Here is a 15834-nt window from a genome sequence, read left to right as displayed (position 1 = left end):
GTAGGTTAAGCATCTGCCTTCCGCTCATTTGGCTCAGGTCATGATCCCAGGGTCCTGGGATCGAGTCCTGCATCGGGCTCCCTGCTCAGCTGGGAACCTGCTTCTCCCTCTGCCTGCAGCTCCCCCTGCTTGTGCATGCTCTCTCTCTCTCTCTCTCTCTCTGACAAATAAATAAAATCTTTAAAAAAAAAAAAAAAGGAAAACAGACTTGAGGTGACTTAGTCTGTTGAGTGTCTGACTCTTGATTTCAGCTCTGGTCATGATCACAGGGTTGTGAGATCAGGCCCAGTGGGGCTCCGTGCTGGGTGTGGAAATGGCTTGGGATTCTCTCTCCCTTTCCCTTTGCCCCTCCCCTGTGCATGTACGAATGGTCTCTCTCTCTCTTTCTTCTCTCTCAATAGATAGATGATAGATAGATAGATAGATAAATAGAACCTTTTTTGAAAAAAGAGAAAAATGGAAAACAGACTTGATTAACATGCTAAACCTCCAGAAGCCTCCAGCCCTGCTGGTCTGTTATTGCTGGCCTGTCATCTTAACTCTGTCAAGAGATAAGCCCAAGACAGAAGGAGCTAGGAAGTAGTGAAAATAACCTCAGGATACTCAGTGAAGAATAATACATCTTTCATGTATGTAGGTCATATGTCTAATTCCTACATTCTTAACCTGAGTGAGAAGCTACGTACTGGATTACTTAATGAGAGCAACGTTCAACTCCATTATCACAGTAAGCCCTTAAGTGAAGACAGAATCAAGCATTTGGACATGAAGAGCAACTTTGAAAGTTGCAGATAGATTCAAAGGGTAACCATAGATCAGGGCTTCTCAAATTTTGGCAGGCATCAGAATCACCAGGAGGATTCATTAAAACACAGATGAGTGGGTGTCACCTCAAGTTGTTGATTCAGTAGATGTGGGGTGGGACCTGAGAATTTGCATCTTTAACAAGTTCTCGGAGTAATGTTGATGCTGTTAGTCCTAGGACCCTATTTTCAGAACCACTACCATAGATCTTGAGGAAAACCAGTTGAAATGATCTGTTTTGTCTCTGAATTTCTGGGAAATGTCTTTAGTTCTCATTTTAAATTGACATCTTATTATTTATAACTTTGAGTATGCTTATTGCTTAGGCTGCTTGTGTACTGTTGAGTTAATAACTTAGTAATTGGAGCCTGGTTCCTTTGCTACCTAATGAAAACAGTGCCATCTAGAGGCATTAGCCCAAAGGGCCACCAGAGGGCCAAAGGAAGCTGTGGTTTTCTAGAGAGGGTGAATGGGCAGCTCCTCATCATCAAGGATTTATTGACAACCTACTAGGTTATTACGTTGATACCACGGGGTCTATAAAAAAATAGACATTCCAGTCTCTTCCTTTTAGGTTAGTGACTTTCCATCTGTGTTCTGAGGAGCCCAAAAGTTCTATGAAGGGCAGGCGGGGCTCTGGGCCCCACCAGCACCCCCATTCAGCCAGACAGTTCTGCTTTCATCTGTTTTACATATTGAAAGATATGTTTGCAAATGCATGCTATGGTAGATTGTTTGGATCAGCAGAACAGATAGATTATTCATCATCCAAAGTTATTGCTCTAAAGTACAGGTTTTCTGACATGCAAAATATGGTGTGAAAAATATGTAATCATTGAGAGAGAGGACATAAGCTGTAACCACCCATCAAATGTTGAAAGTATGTTTTGCTTCATATTAGCACATGTTAAAATTATGAACAGTTGGAAATAATATTCTAGTTGCACCACATTATCACAATCATAAAATGAGTATAATTGGGAGAACAGATGTTCACCAATGTCAGGAGGGGGTGATTCAAGACAAAAAAAAAGTGTGAAAAGAAAATGTGAGGAATTAGAAGTATAAACTTTTTCTGGCTTTGATTTACTATAGAGTCAGCTTACTTGACGGCAGATTCATTATCAACTATTTTAAGTCGTTTGTTCAAAAAGTGTAACATAAAAGCTAGAAATCACATTGGTTTAGTTTCAGCTGATAAAACACTACCTAAAAAAGTTACACAATCTTTCAACTAATGATGAATTTGGGTCATGCTTATCCAGAGAAACAATAAACCACTCCCATTCCAGTATTCAAACAGAAGGAAAGAGAGAAAAACAGTCGGGTGTTCTCTCTTGCCAGGACCATGATTGGCAGAGGAACATGGAGGCAGAATGGAATGGCTAGAAGAGCCCACGGCAGGAACAGTCTGTCAGTCATTCTTGGGGGCTCACAGTCACTGAAAGTAAACGAGTCTGTGAGTAGGTGGGAAGAAACAGGAAAAAAAACAAAGGGTGGAGCCAGAGAAGTTAGGAACCCAGCACATTGTTAGAGGCTCAGGGAAGGCGAAGTGGGAAGCGCAGCAGGACCGCAGAGAGCAGTCATGCAGTTAGTTAGTGGCCCGCTGCCCGGCTGGCCCACCGCCCCTGTCTTCGTGGGCCTTAGCATCTTTTCAGTGCTCGCGACAGTGGAGCCCAGACTCCGTGGTGGTGGCCGGTGTCCTCCTTCATCTAGTAGCAGCCTTCCTTTCCGACCTCATTTGCTCCATCTCCCTATCAACCACAAACAGCCGCAGAACTCATCACTGTCCAGAATTACACCTTATACTTTTATGTCTTTGGCTTTTTTTATTTGCTAAGTCAATAAACATTATGTTCTCCTCGCTAAATTAATCTCTCGGTCTCTCTCTTTTTCTCTCTCATTTCCCGTATTTTCCCCACTGAAATCCATAGCAGAGCACTGGGTTTTGTCAGGTGGAAAGCATCATTTAATGACCCTGGTTTTTAACCATCTATTTGGAGAATAATAATAAAAAATTATTTTTGTAAGGTATGTTTGGGGTTTACAAAGTTTTGTTTGCTTGATAGCAGTTTTAAATAGGATGCCTACCTACTGTAAGCTAACCACAACCTGTGTTGCATGCCTTAAAAGCTAACATAATCGCACCAATGTTTAGATGCAAGGAGCTTGCAGAAATACTTGGGGCCAGGGACAGTGGAGGCCTAAACTATGAGAGTATGCTTTCACATCATCTTAGTAAAGTCAGGGTACAGTCATGAAAGGAAGGCCTTTGGATCAGTGAATTAAATAAGCATAAAGAATTAGGGACAGTTCTCATCTACCCTTTCACTGATGTTTTGCATAAACCTAGTTAAAGTCCTTTGGGGCTTTTGTATTCCACTGAGAGTAATGGAGAAGTGAATGGTAATTTCCCCTATAAAACTGAGATAAGGTAGGTGGGATCATCATGTCAAAGCATTCTAAAGTAAAATTTTTTATTTTGAGAAAAAAATTTTAAATATAGAAAAGTACAAACAATAGTGTAATAGTCCAAGATTCTGTTACTCGATTTTCTCTTCATAGTTAACACTTGGCCATAATTGCCATATTTGCCATAATTGCTTTAATATTTTCTGTTAATAAACAAAACAGTACAGAAAAAGTTCCATTTTTTTATGCACAATGAATCATGGAACACTACATCAAAAACTAATGATGTAATGTATGGTGGTTAACATAACAATAAAAATTTAAAAAAAGAAAAAGTTCCATTTTTAAATTTATTTTTATTTTTTTTTTTAGAGATGGGGGAAGGAGCAGAGGGAGAGAATCTTAAGCAGGCTCCACGCCCAGCGAGGAGCCCGACATGGGGCTTGATCCCACAACCCTGAGATCATGACCTGAGCTGAAATTAAGAGTCAGGCGCTTTACCTACTGAGCCACCCGGGTGCCCTGATAAAATTCCATTTCTTAGATCCCATCTCCAGTTTTACTGTCGTAAATTTCATGTCTCTTTTTATATTTTTGGTGACATTTATGTAATGATGAACAACATATGATACTGTTTTGTGTTTTTAAAACTTTACCTAAAGAGTAAACCATATAGATAGATAGATAGATAGATATCTTCCTCAAAGCATTCCTTAAAATATGAAGTGCTCTTTTTAGCCTTTTAATCTCCACATGTAGGTTGTTTAAATTATTATTTAACAACCAGTTCCCAGAGGTAAAACCAGATTTACTTCTGAAATATTCATTTAATTAATCTTTTGAATTATAATGTTCATTAAAGTTCATCTGAAATACAATCTTTTAGAATCTTATTTCTGGTGTCAGTGAAGTTTTAAAATGTTTACTGCATTTAGCTCATTTTCTTTCTCTTTGCACTATCCAAGTAAATATTCTTGGTATATATTCGAGGGAGGACTTAAATGACAGGAATTGAAATGATAGCAGTCGTAACTCATTTCTCTCACAATTTATGCCAGACACTTGTGCTATGTGCTTTAAAAGTATTATGCTTACACTCTTAGGAGGCTAGAATTATTATCTCTGTTATAGATAAGAGGACACTGAAGCCAGATTAAAAGATTTGCCCTAGCCACCAAATTAATAAGGTGCTCAGCTGGGATTTAGACCCAGATTTATCTTATCTCCAGCACCCATGATGTTATTACACCATGTTGTCCCAATGAAATGAAGATTTTTACATTTTCAAACCATTATGTATTTTGAAAAATAAAGAATTTGGTTTGCAAGTATTACAGATGTTTGTTTGGGGGTATCTGAGAATAATATGATCCCTTCTGGGTGGAGTGATCAGAGCAGATAAACTGAAAGGGGAGCATAACATACTCAAGTGTAATACTCAGTGAACATTTGCCTTTGAAGCTCTCAGGAGCCCTACCAAGGTCAGACTTCCAGATTCTCTTCCCCATTCTGTTTTATGCTGAACTTCCTTGTTAAACAGAGAACGGATTCTAGGCTGACCTAGGAAGGTCAGAGCACATCTTAACCTGAGAGATCAGTAATACCATGGAAAAAGGGAACTAAGCCTCTTTGACTCAGTAAAAAGGTCTTCAGTAACTGTATGCCAGCACTGAGGGACAGAGAGAAGCAAGACATAAACTGTAAAACAGGAATAAGCTCGGAGTTGGGTGGTAAGATAAACATGGGCTGCTGGGGGACCTGAAAGGAAGGCTACTCCACCCCCTGCCCACTGAATCATACAGTGGCTTCTCAGAGGAGCTCACACTCGCTGGGAGTTCGAAGGAGGAAGAGGAGTTAGCCAGATTAACAAGGGGAGCTGAGCACTGAAGGAAATGGAAATAGCATGCACAGGTAAAACTGAAGAGCAGTCCTTTGCAGTGAGTTCTGGGTGTCTTTCAAATGAGCTGCATTGTGGCTCATTACAGTTCGCATCAGTAACTTGTAGGAGTCGAAGGCAAGAAATTTAGTATTTCAGTAATTCAAACTTTAATAAACAATTTGCTACCTTGTGATATTTTGAAATATTACAGGTGCATAGGGAAAACCTATTGAAATTTCCCATATTTATAGACTACCAGAGCTGGCAGCATCCTCAGAGACTATCCAGTGAGTTCATTTTTTTCACTCCACATTAGTATTTACTGTGTGCTAGTCACAGAGGACACAGAGGAAAAGGTGGACCTTGCCTCCAAGGAGCTCACAGGCTACGAGAGGAAATAAACAGACAATTATACAAGTATGATAAAGTGCTCTAATAAGAGTGGAGGGGACTGGTTAAGCACAAAGGGAGGCTCATTCATTTTTCTTGGAGATTAGCTAGATAAAGTTTTAATTAGCTCTTGAAGATTTCAGAAGACAGTTCATTTATGAAAGGAAGAAAGGATATTTTAGGTTAAGACTGCTAGTTAAAAGGAACAATTTACAACATTTCTCCTTAAGCCCTTCAGTCTAAGTTTTTCAACAAAGATTATCTAAAATAATGAAGCCGTGTCATGGGTTTTCTTAGTTGTCTATTAATAATATAAAATAGCCTAACCAGTGGTTCTCAGTGTGTGGTCCTGGGACCAGCAATATCAACACCTCCTGGAAACTTAGAAATTTTTTTTTTTTTTTTGAAACTTAGTAATTCTTGAGCCCCAACCCCGACTTACTGAATCAGGGAGTCTGGTGGTGGGGCCCAGCAGTTACCACTTTCCTAAGACCTGCAGAAGATTCTGATACGTGATCAAGTTTGAGAGCTAGTGGCCTGAGCTAACTGTAGTTCATGGACTAGTTGAAAGTTCATGGACTTTGAGGACAGAGAGACCTAGGTTTGAATCTCACTGTTCTCACTTCATAGATGTGTGACTGTCAGTCTGTCACCTAATGTCTGTGAGCTTTGGGATTTTCATCTATAAAATGAAAATAATGCTTCCTTTCTGGGGCTGTTTTGAAGACTTGTTGATGTCATTTAAGTAAAGTGTTTAACACTGTAGCTAGCACATTGTAGGCTTTAAATAAATGGGAACTACTACTGTCGTTAGTTTTTTTTTTTTTTTTTTTTAGTTTTCCCAGTGAATTTATTACTTTCCCTTATTGAGTGAAAATATATTCATATTTTTGCTTTTAGATTCAAATGCTCCAGAAATTAACGACATCTATGGACTACAAGGTCAAGTGGAACACAAGCTAGCTTTCCTGAGAACTCATGTGCCAAAGGAAATAAAACTTGTGGTCATTGGCCATTCAGTAGGCTGCTATATTAGTCTTGAGATTTTGAAGCTTGCTCCTGAACTCCCAGTAAGTATGCCTCAGGAGGTGACTGTAGGTGCTAGATTATGCACTTGTGCAAATCCTTCTCAGCTTTCCTTCCCTCTTTTGTCTCTTGGTCTAATTGATAAATATAACAGAGGGGGATATTTGGTAGCTGCCTTTATCTTTATCCATATTACTGTGGGCCTATGAGGGTGTATGTTCATGCAATTTCCATGTGTTTTAAAAAAATAATACTGAAGGAGGTAGAATTTTCCAGATGAATGCCATTTAATCTAGGGTTATCTGGAAATCTGAAGTTGCATATAACTTGCCATTTATAAAGGAATACTTAAGAGTAGTCCCCAGCCAAGACCTAGATAAGAATCTGTCTTTATCGAGAGAATATTTTGCAAATGTTCGTGCCTCCTTTCAAAAGGAAGAAAATTTATCATCATCATCATCAATAAGCAAACAGCTATCCTTATGGAACACTAAATCTTTATTTAGTCATAAGCCTGGATCCTTCTCCATTCTATAGATTGGCAGCCTTTTTGGGTTCATTCGTTCGCAAATGATTGGGTACCACTGGGTGTCAGATAGTAAGTGAGATGCTGGAGACACAAAACCTATTTAAAGTGCCCAAGAAAGCTAGTGAGCTAAAAGAGACTTCAAAATAAAACAGAAACTCATACTCTCAATAACATGTACCATTGAAAGGATCTATTGAATGGATGCAATTCACAACATAAATTATTTCTTGATTCAACAAACACATATTAAACACTGGCCATGTGTCAGGCCCTGAGCTGTGTTTTGAGGACATCCCAGTGAATAAGACAGTCTTTGAGGTAAGAGAGTCCAAAGTCTAATGGAGGAGACACAGTAATCCACAGGTCTGGTAACTACTGGGTAGGAGCATGAGGGAATGCTATTTAACCTTGTAATCTGAATGCAAGAGAGGAAGTGATTCCTTCCTGGAATCTTGGTGTCCTAGGACTTTGACTTTTCTCATTCCATATGATAAAAATTTCGAGAGGAGTTTCAGAGATCCCTGGAAATTTTCTTCTACTTCTACCAGCTTGGCAAACGTAGGTCTCACTCATAATTGCCCTAGGAAATGTACAACTATAGCCTCCCTGGGTGTGGTTTTTAATACCAAATGGAGGTTGGTAATTTTCATTTATTGGGTATAAGAAAACGTATTTTTCATTTCTAAGTGTGATTTCAATAAATTCAGGACTGCTTTCCATTGACTGTATTATTGTTTCTCCTCTTTTTTTCCATAGAAAAGCTATCTTAATTGGAAAGGAGACTTTTTGTTTTTAGCATTTTGCATGGCTTCTGATCTTTTTTGTGTCTTCTAAATCTCCTCTAGTACTGCGTGATGAGGTTACCTTTTTTACGGTGCCCAGCCCTGCCATTCTGTGGTTCTGTCTGCGCAGTTGCCAAAAGCCCTGGCTCTACAGCCAGGACACCTAGGTTCATGTACCTGCTGTGTATTTTGTCTGTGTGACCTGGGACAAGTTATTGAGTATCTCTGTACCTCCCTTTCCTCATCTGTGAAATGGGGGTAATAATATGTTCTCCAAGGGAGAATTAAGAATGGTGCCTCAGCCTTAGAAGTTTCCTAATAGGTATTAGCTGTTATTATGATGATGGAAATGACAGTGGAATCATCGGCTCAGTCACTAGGTTAAGTACCATATCAGTTATCTACAGCTGTGTAACAAATTGCCCCAAAATATAATGCCATAAAACCATACATATTTATTCTCTCACAGTTTCTATGGGTCTAGGATCTGGCCACAACTTAGCTGGGTCCTCTGCTTCAGGTTCTCTCATAAGACTGCACTCAAGATATCTTCCAGGACTGTAGTCTCATCTGAAGATTTGAATTGAGAAGGATGTGCTTCTAAGCTCACTTACATGATTGTTAGCAGGACTCCGTTCTGTGAGGGTTGTTGGACCGAGGGCCTTGGTCCATCAGTGGCCTGTGGGTGGAGGCCACCCTCAGTTCCTTAATATGTGGGTCTTTCTAACTTGCCTCATTGGAGCAAGTGTGGTAGAAGAGCCAGAGAAAGTCTGCTGGCAAGATGGAAGTCACAGACTATCCCCTAGTTATGGAAATCACATTCCATTACTTGTACAGTATTGCATTTGTTAGAAGCAAGTCCCTAGGTCCAGCCCCCACTCAAGAGGAGCAAATCACACTGGAGCCTGAACATTAGAAAGTGAGGGTCATGTCAGAAGCTGCCTGCCTCCTCCCCCACTACTACAGTTAGTATTTCACTTGTGATGTACAAGCAAGCATATGGGTACATGGATACATATAAATTAAAATGCCCAGTTTACTTCCCAGTGCAGGAGGTGAGTTGGTCCTGTCTAATAAAACACATCAAACTGATATGAAATACAATTTGGGGTTATTAGTTATCCCAGGTGTTTTGAAAACTTAAAAAAAAAAAAAAACTTTTGAAGAAAAGAGTACTTGCATGTGTGAAATAATAATAGCATTACTATTTGTGATGGTTAATTTTATGTGTCAGCTGGACCAGGCTAAGGGACAGCTAGATAGCTGGTAAAACGTTTCTCAGTGTGACTTTGAGGATGTTTCCAAAGAGACTAGCATTTGAATCAGTAGACTCAGAAAAGATTTGTTCTCACCATTATGAGCAGGCATCCTCCAATCTTTTGAGGTCCCAAATAAAACAAAACTCAGGAAAGGGGGGGTTCTCTTTCTCTCTGTTCTTGAGCTGAGACATCCATCTTTTCCTTCCTCTGACATTGGAGCTCCAGGTTTGCTGGCCTTCGACTCTAGGACTTATACCATCAGCTCCTCCAGTTCTAAGGTCTTTAAACTCAGACTGAATCATACCCCTGGCTTTCCTGGTTCCCAGCTTGCAGATCGCATACTGTGGGACTTTTTGGCCTCCATAATCATGTGAGCCAATTCCTATAATAAATCTCTTTTCATATATATGCATACTTATGTATCCTATTGGTTCTTTTTCTCTGGGGAACCCTGACAAATACACTATTCTATAAACATAGGGGGGAAAATATTCATTGCTGAGTCCTTCACAGTCTATTAACTTAATCACTGATCTTTTTGGTTTTTGTTTGCTTCCCATTGATTCTGCATGTATTGTATAGTTTCTCTTGTGCATATTTGCAAACAGTTGTTAACACATTTGTTTTGAACCCATCTCTCCTTTTTGGCATGCACTCACATGTCTATTAGGAAAGAAGTACAATGCATCTTAAGGTTAATGCAGCTTCTTATAGCTCCTTTTGCTTTAGAGCTTTCTAATTATTGCTCTCCTTGCAGGAACCGTGGTGAAAAGGGGAAAGGGAAATGAGACATGAGCGTAACGTAGTCTCTTTGTGGAGGCATAACTCATACTGCGATTATAGAGTTTTCAGAGACATATAAAACTGTGTTTTCTTAGAAAGGGTGTTTTCTAGAAAATAATGCGTGCAATAAATTGTCCATAAAGGTCACCCAGGGAGGAGGGTGAACATCTGTATGTTTGTTTTTTTTTTTTATTTTCAAAAGCTTTGTCTGGTTTCAATTAACTGCATTGTTGAAGTCCCCCCACCCCTCTTTAAACACCTGGCCCAGTTAATATCATTGTTGTGATCCCTGCTGAAGTGTTGAAATTTCAGTGTCTCTGGGCTACTCTAAGACAGCACAGTGCTTGCATGCCTGAAGTTAGCATGACACGCTCCATTTAAGATGCATTTGACAATCAAATAAGTTTGTGTAAGCCAGAGTGTTGCAATCCCTAATCATTTTGCCAAAAATAAGTTAGCTGTTATGTTTTATAACATATGAAGTGTGATAATAAGAAACTTGTGTTTCCATCTCTTCTGTTATTTTTACTGGAATATTTGACTCCCATAAGATTTTAAAGACATATGTGTAGTTTAGTAGCTGGTTTATTTGATTTCATTTTGGTTCAGTTGTTTACAATATTTTTATAACTAATTATAGGAAACTTTGGTCTTAAAATCATTTTAAGAGACTTAATGCATACTTTAGACAAATTATCTGGCATATTTTAATATGCTAAGAAATTGGCTCTTTTAAAAATCTGGTATTAAAATTTTTTTGTTTCTTTAAGCAAATTTGGTACATAGAATTACAGAAATTCTTCCTGTTTTGGAAGTAATGTCCAGTAATAAAGAATTTAACAAGAAGCCTGAGAAAATAGGTAATTGGAAGACTATTCAATAGTAGCTGTCATGACTTGTAATAACAAACATAGTTTTAGATTCGTAGAATCTTAGAACTGAAATAGGCTTTAGAAACAGTCTTGTCCCGTCTTTCATTTCATGATTAGGAACTGAGAGCAAGGTCTGTTGCCAGGATGCAGCCTCAGCTCTGTCTCAATCCAGGGGTGGGGTACAGTTATATTAGCAGTGGGTATAAAGAGAGTCTAAGAAGATATTTGATGGCTCTTTCAAACTTTGGATGATAGCAGAGCCTATAGATAGCATGGTATACTCCTGGACTACACACAACAAGCTTCATGCGGTCCATTATATTGCAGCTCAAGGAGCAGGAGACCCCATAAAAATGCTGCTTTAGCAATTGGGGCCTGGAGGGGGAGTAACTGGAACAAAAAAGTGATAGTCCTATCCCCACTATTTAGAGTCTTCTTTCAACACTGGTCCTCTGTATGTTAAAAATGTGCCATCTGATTTTGCTGGTAAATTGTTTGCATAAAGTTCAAGGTTGGGAGTTGAGAGACCTTGATTCTTTTTTTTTTTTTTGAAGATTTTATTTATTTATTTGAGAGAGAGAATGAGATAGAGAGACAGCATGAGAGGGGAGAGGGTCAGAGGGAGAAGCAGACTCCCTGCCGAGCAGGGAGCCCGATGCGGGACCCGATCCCGGGACTCCAGGATCATGACCTGAGCCGAAGGCAGTCGCTTAACCAACTGAGCCACCCAGGCGCCCGAGAGACCTTGATTCTTAAGTAGACTCTGCACTGAGTTGTGAGGTGAACCTCAAGTAATTTTACTTTTATTCTCCTCTAAGCATTTGTATAGCATTTTATGAAAACACTTCGTTCCCTTGCAGGGATAGCAGATCCTTCAAAAACTTAATTTTTTATATCATTTGGCCTTTGTTGGGGAAAATGCACAATAATATAGAGCTTCCTTTGTCTGTCTTGTTAGCAAAAATATCTTCTCTCTAAATGAAATTTCCAGATTACTTAAACTCAACTTTTTTAAGCACCAGACTCTTTTATCCAGTTGGATAAAAATTTGTCTAAAATATATTATTTACTTATCTATCTTCTTCAACAATGCATATTGATTGTGGAGGAATTAGTGATTCAAGGGCATCATTTTGATAATGTTATTATACTAGAGTAAAATACAATCAAAGAGATTTTGCCTATGTCCTGAAATTTCTTAGATGATAGTGCCTTTAAAAAAAAAAAACTTGTCTATTTTATACTTTCTCTGTCTTCTCCCTCAGTGTTAGGTTCCACTTCTCTTCCCTACTTATAATATGTTACTATAATTTGCTTCTATTAGAGAAAACAGATAATCATGTTACAATTTTGTCTCAAGTAAGGATGAACAGGTCTTAAATGCATACACAAGAGTAAAGATGATAAAGTTAAGTACATGGATTTTGTTATTGCTCAGAGCTTTTTTGTTTGTTTGTTTCTTTTGGGTCCCCAGTGGTGTTTGAGAGATTCAAAATACACCACAGGTACAGCTGAGAAGCTTGAAAATTTTTACTGAAAGAATTAAAATAGCATGTTAGATCATGTGTTTGTTGATTTAGGAGTACATCTTGTTGGAGAGGGGGAAAAGATGGCGGAGGAGTAGGGGACCCTATTCCAACCGGTCCCTGGAATTGAGCTGGATATCTACCAGACCACTCTGAACACCCATGAAATCAGCCTGAGATGTAAGAAGATAGATCTGAATCTCTACAAACAGAATATTGCAGGCGGTTGGTTTCGAGGTACAAAGCGGGGAGCCGTGATTCCGTGAGCAGATATCGGATGATAAACAGAAGGCGGAGGGAGCAGAGCCATGGGGATCCTACACCACCAGTGAGCGATAGCCTCCCGTGCTGGGGACAGGGCACAGACTCGCAGACCACTAGCGGTGGGGAAAGGACTTTAGGGCAGCCCTCCAGATGGAAACCCAGAGCGCGGGGCCAGGTGTGCAAACTGGGGATGACTGGCAGTTTCAGAAGCACAAAGGGCAGAGACCGAGCCCTGACCTGGAGGTGAGGACTGGGAGTGCTGCTGAGGGGCGCACAACCCAGGACCCTACAGTTTTAGCAGCACAAACAGAAACAGAGATAGTGTGGCCTGGAGAGCTCACTGAAGAACAGACTGCGATCTCTCTGCTCTGAGGCAGAGGGTTGAAAACCATCTCTTCTGCTCTGACTTTCAAAAGCTGCCAGGGAAAGCCACCAGAGAACAAAAGCCTCAAAAAACCGTTTTTCACTGAGCCCATCCCCCGCCACAGGGGGCAGGGCAACTCTGCCCAAACAGGGTTGCCTGAGTAACAGCGTGGCAGGCCCCTCACCCAGAAAACAGGCTGGGAAAACAAGAGGCCAGCAACCCTAAGATCCCTAGAAAAGAGGTGCATCTTGCTTGGGTTGTGGTCAATAATTTGGACTCTATACATTCCCTCAACCACCCCTCAACAGAATGACTAGGAGGAGGAACCCCCAAAATAGAAAAGACTCAGAGATTATGATTTATGCAGCAGATTTACAAATGGATGCAGATATAACCAAGATGTCGGAGATGGAATTCAGGCTAACAATTGTGAAGACAATAGCTAGAATGGAGAAATCGATTAATGGCAACGTAGAGTCTCTAAGGGCAGAAATGAAAGCTGAATTGGCAGAACTTAAAAATGTCATCGATGAGATCCAATCTAATCTAGATAATCTAACAGGGTAAGTGAAGCAGAAGAACGAATCAGTGACCTAGAAGACCAAATAAAAGAGAAAAAGGGAAAAGAGGAGGCCAGGGGAAAACAACTCAGAATACATGAAAATAGAATCAGAGAAACAAGTGACACCATGAAACGTTCCATTGTCAGAATTATTGGAATCCCTGAGGGGGTGGAGAGAAAGAGAGGACTAGAAGATAATATTTGAGCAAATCATAGCTGAGAACTTCCCTAATCTGGGGAATGAAACAAACATTCGTGTCCTAGAGGCAGAGAGGACCCCTCCCAAGATCAAGGAAAACAGGCCAAGACCCGGGCATGTAATAGTAAAACTCGCAAATCTTAGAACCAAGGAAACCATCCTATGGGCAGTTAGGGGGAAAAGATTCCTTACATGCAGAGGGAGGAACATCAGAATAACATCAGACCTATCCACAGACACCTGGCAAGCCAGAAAGGCCTGGCAAGACATATTCAGGGTACTAAACGAGAAGAACATGCAGCCAAGAATACTTTATATGGCAAGGCTGTCACTTAGAATGGAGACATACAGAGCTTCCAAGACCGGCAGAAACTGAAAGGATATGTGACCACTAAGCCGGTCCTGCTAGAAATATTAAGGGGGGTTCTATAAAAGGAGAAAGACCCTAAGAGTGATATAGAACAGGAATTTACAGGGACAGTCTATAAAAACAAGGTCTTCACAGGCAACATGATGACAATAAATTCATATCTTTCAATAATTGCTCTCAAGGTGAACAGCCTAAATGCTCCCATAAAACGGCACAGGGTTGCAGATTGGATAAAAAGACAGGACCCATCCATATGCTGCCTACAAGAGACTCATTTTGAACCTAAAGATACATCCAGACTGAAAGTGAAGGGATGGAGATCCATCTTCCATGCCAATGGACCTCAAAAGAAAGCTGGGGTAGCAATTCTTATATCAGATAAATTAGATTTTAAACTAAAGACTATAGTTAGAGACACAGAAGGACACTTTATCATTCTTAAAGGGTCTATCCAAGAAGAAGATCTAACAATTGTAAATATCTACGCCCCCACCATGGGAGCATCCATCTACATAAGCCAACTGTTAACCAAAATAAAGAGTCATACTGATAACAATACGTTAATTGTAGGAGACCTCAATACTCCACTCTCAGCAATAGACAGATCATCTAAGCAGAAAATCAACGAAGAAACAAGAGCTTTGAATGACACACTGGACCAGATGGACCTCATAGATATATACAGAACATTCCACCCTAAAACGACAGAATACTCATTCTTCTCGAATGCACATGGAACTTTCTCCAGAATAGACCACATACTGGGTCACAAATCAGGTCTCAACCGATACCAAAAGACAGATTATTCCCTGCATATTCTCAGACCACAATGCTTTAAAACTGGAACTCAATCACAAGAAAAAATTTGGAAGAAATTCAAACACTTGGACGCCAAAGACCACTCTGCTCAATAATGTTTAGGTCAACCAGGAAATCAAAGATGAACTTAAACAATTCATGGAAACCAGTGAGAACGAAAACACATTGGTCCAAAACCTATGGGATACTGCAGAGGCGGTCCTAAGGGGGATATACATAGCCACCCAAGCCTCACTCAAAAAAATAGAAAAACCCCGAATTCACCATCTAACGCTACACCTTAAAGAACTAGAGAAAAAGCAACAAACGAAGCCTAAGCCACGCATTAGAAGAGAGATAAGATTAGAGCAGAGATCAGTGAATTAGAAACCAGAAACACAATAGATCAGATCAACAAAACTAGAAGCTGGTTCTTAGAAAGAATTAGTAAGATCAACAAACCACTGGCCAGACTTATCCAAAAGAAAAGAGAAAGGACCCAAATTAATAAAATTATGAATGAAAGGAGAGAGATCACGACTAACACCAAGGAAATAGAAACAATTATTAGAAATTATTATCAACTATATGCCAATAAGCTGAGCAACCTGGATGAAATGTATGCCTTCCTGGAAACCTTTAAACTCCCAGACTGAAACAGGAAGAAATTGACAACATGAATAGGCCAATAACCAGTAATGAGATTGAAGCAATGATCAAAAACCTCCCAAAAAACAAAAGTCCAGAGCCTGATGGATTCCCTGGGGAATTCTACCAAACATTTAAAGAAGAAATAATACCCATTCTCCTGAAGTTGTTTCAAAAAGTAAAAACAGAAGGAACGCTTCCAGACTCATTCTATGAGGCCAGCATTACCTTGATTCCCCAAACCAGGCAAAGACCCCATCAAAAAGGAGAATTTCAGACTGATACCCTGATGAATATGGATTCCAAAGTCCTCAACAAAATCCTAGCTAATAGGATCAAACAATACATTAAAAGGATCATCCACCAC

At 39.8% G+C, this 15834-nt stretch overlaps 1 protein-coding gene across 2 annotated transcripts in view; it reads left to right on the top strand.

The window, feature by feature from the left end:
* LDAH (lipid droplet associated hydrolase) overlaps positions 1-15834 on the top strand; it is a 107655-nt gene that overhangs the window by 30012 nt on the left and 61809 nt on the right. For both annotated transcript variants that reach the window (XM_028099467.2, XM_028099466.2), the window contains exon 4: positions 6386-6555. In XM_028099467.2, coding sequence (XP_027955268.2) covers positions 6386-6555 — 170 coding nt within the window. The remainder of the gene's footprint in view (positions 1-6385; positions 6556-15834) is intronic.

Source organism: Eumetopias jubatus, unplaced genomic scaffold, assembly GCF_037043125.1.
Source record: "Eumetopias jubatus isolate StellerSeaLion01/CBP00866 unplaced genomic scaffold, mEumJub1_p1.0 scaffold_9, whole genome shotgun sequence".
NCBI lineage: Eukaryota > Metazoa > Chordata > Mammalia > Carnivora > Otariidae > Eumetopias > Eumetopias jubatus.
This window is presented reverse-complemented; position numbering and strand designations above follow the sequence as displayed.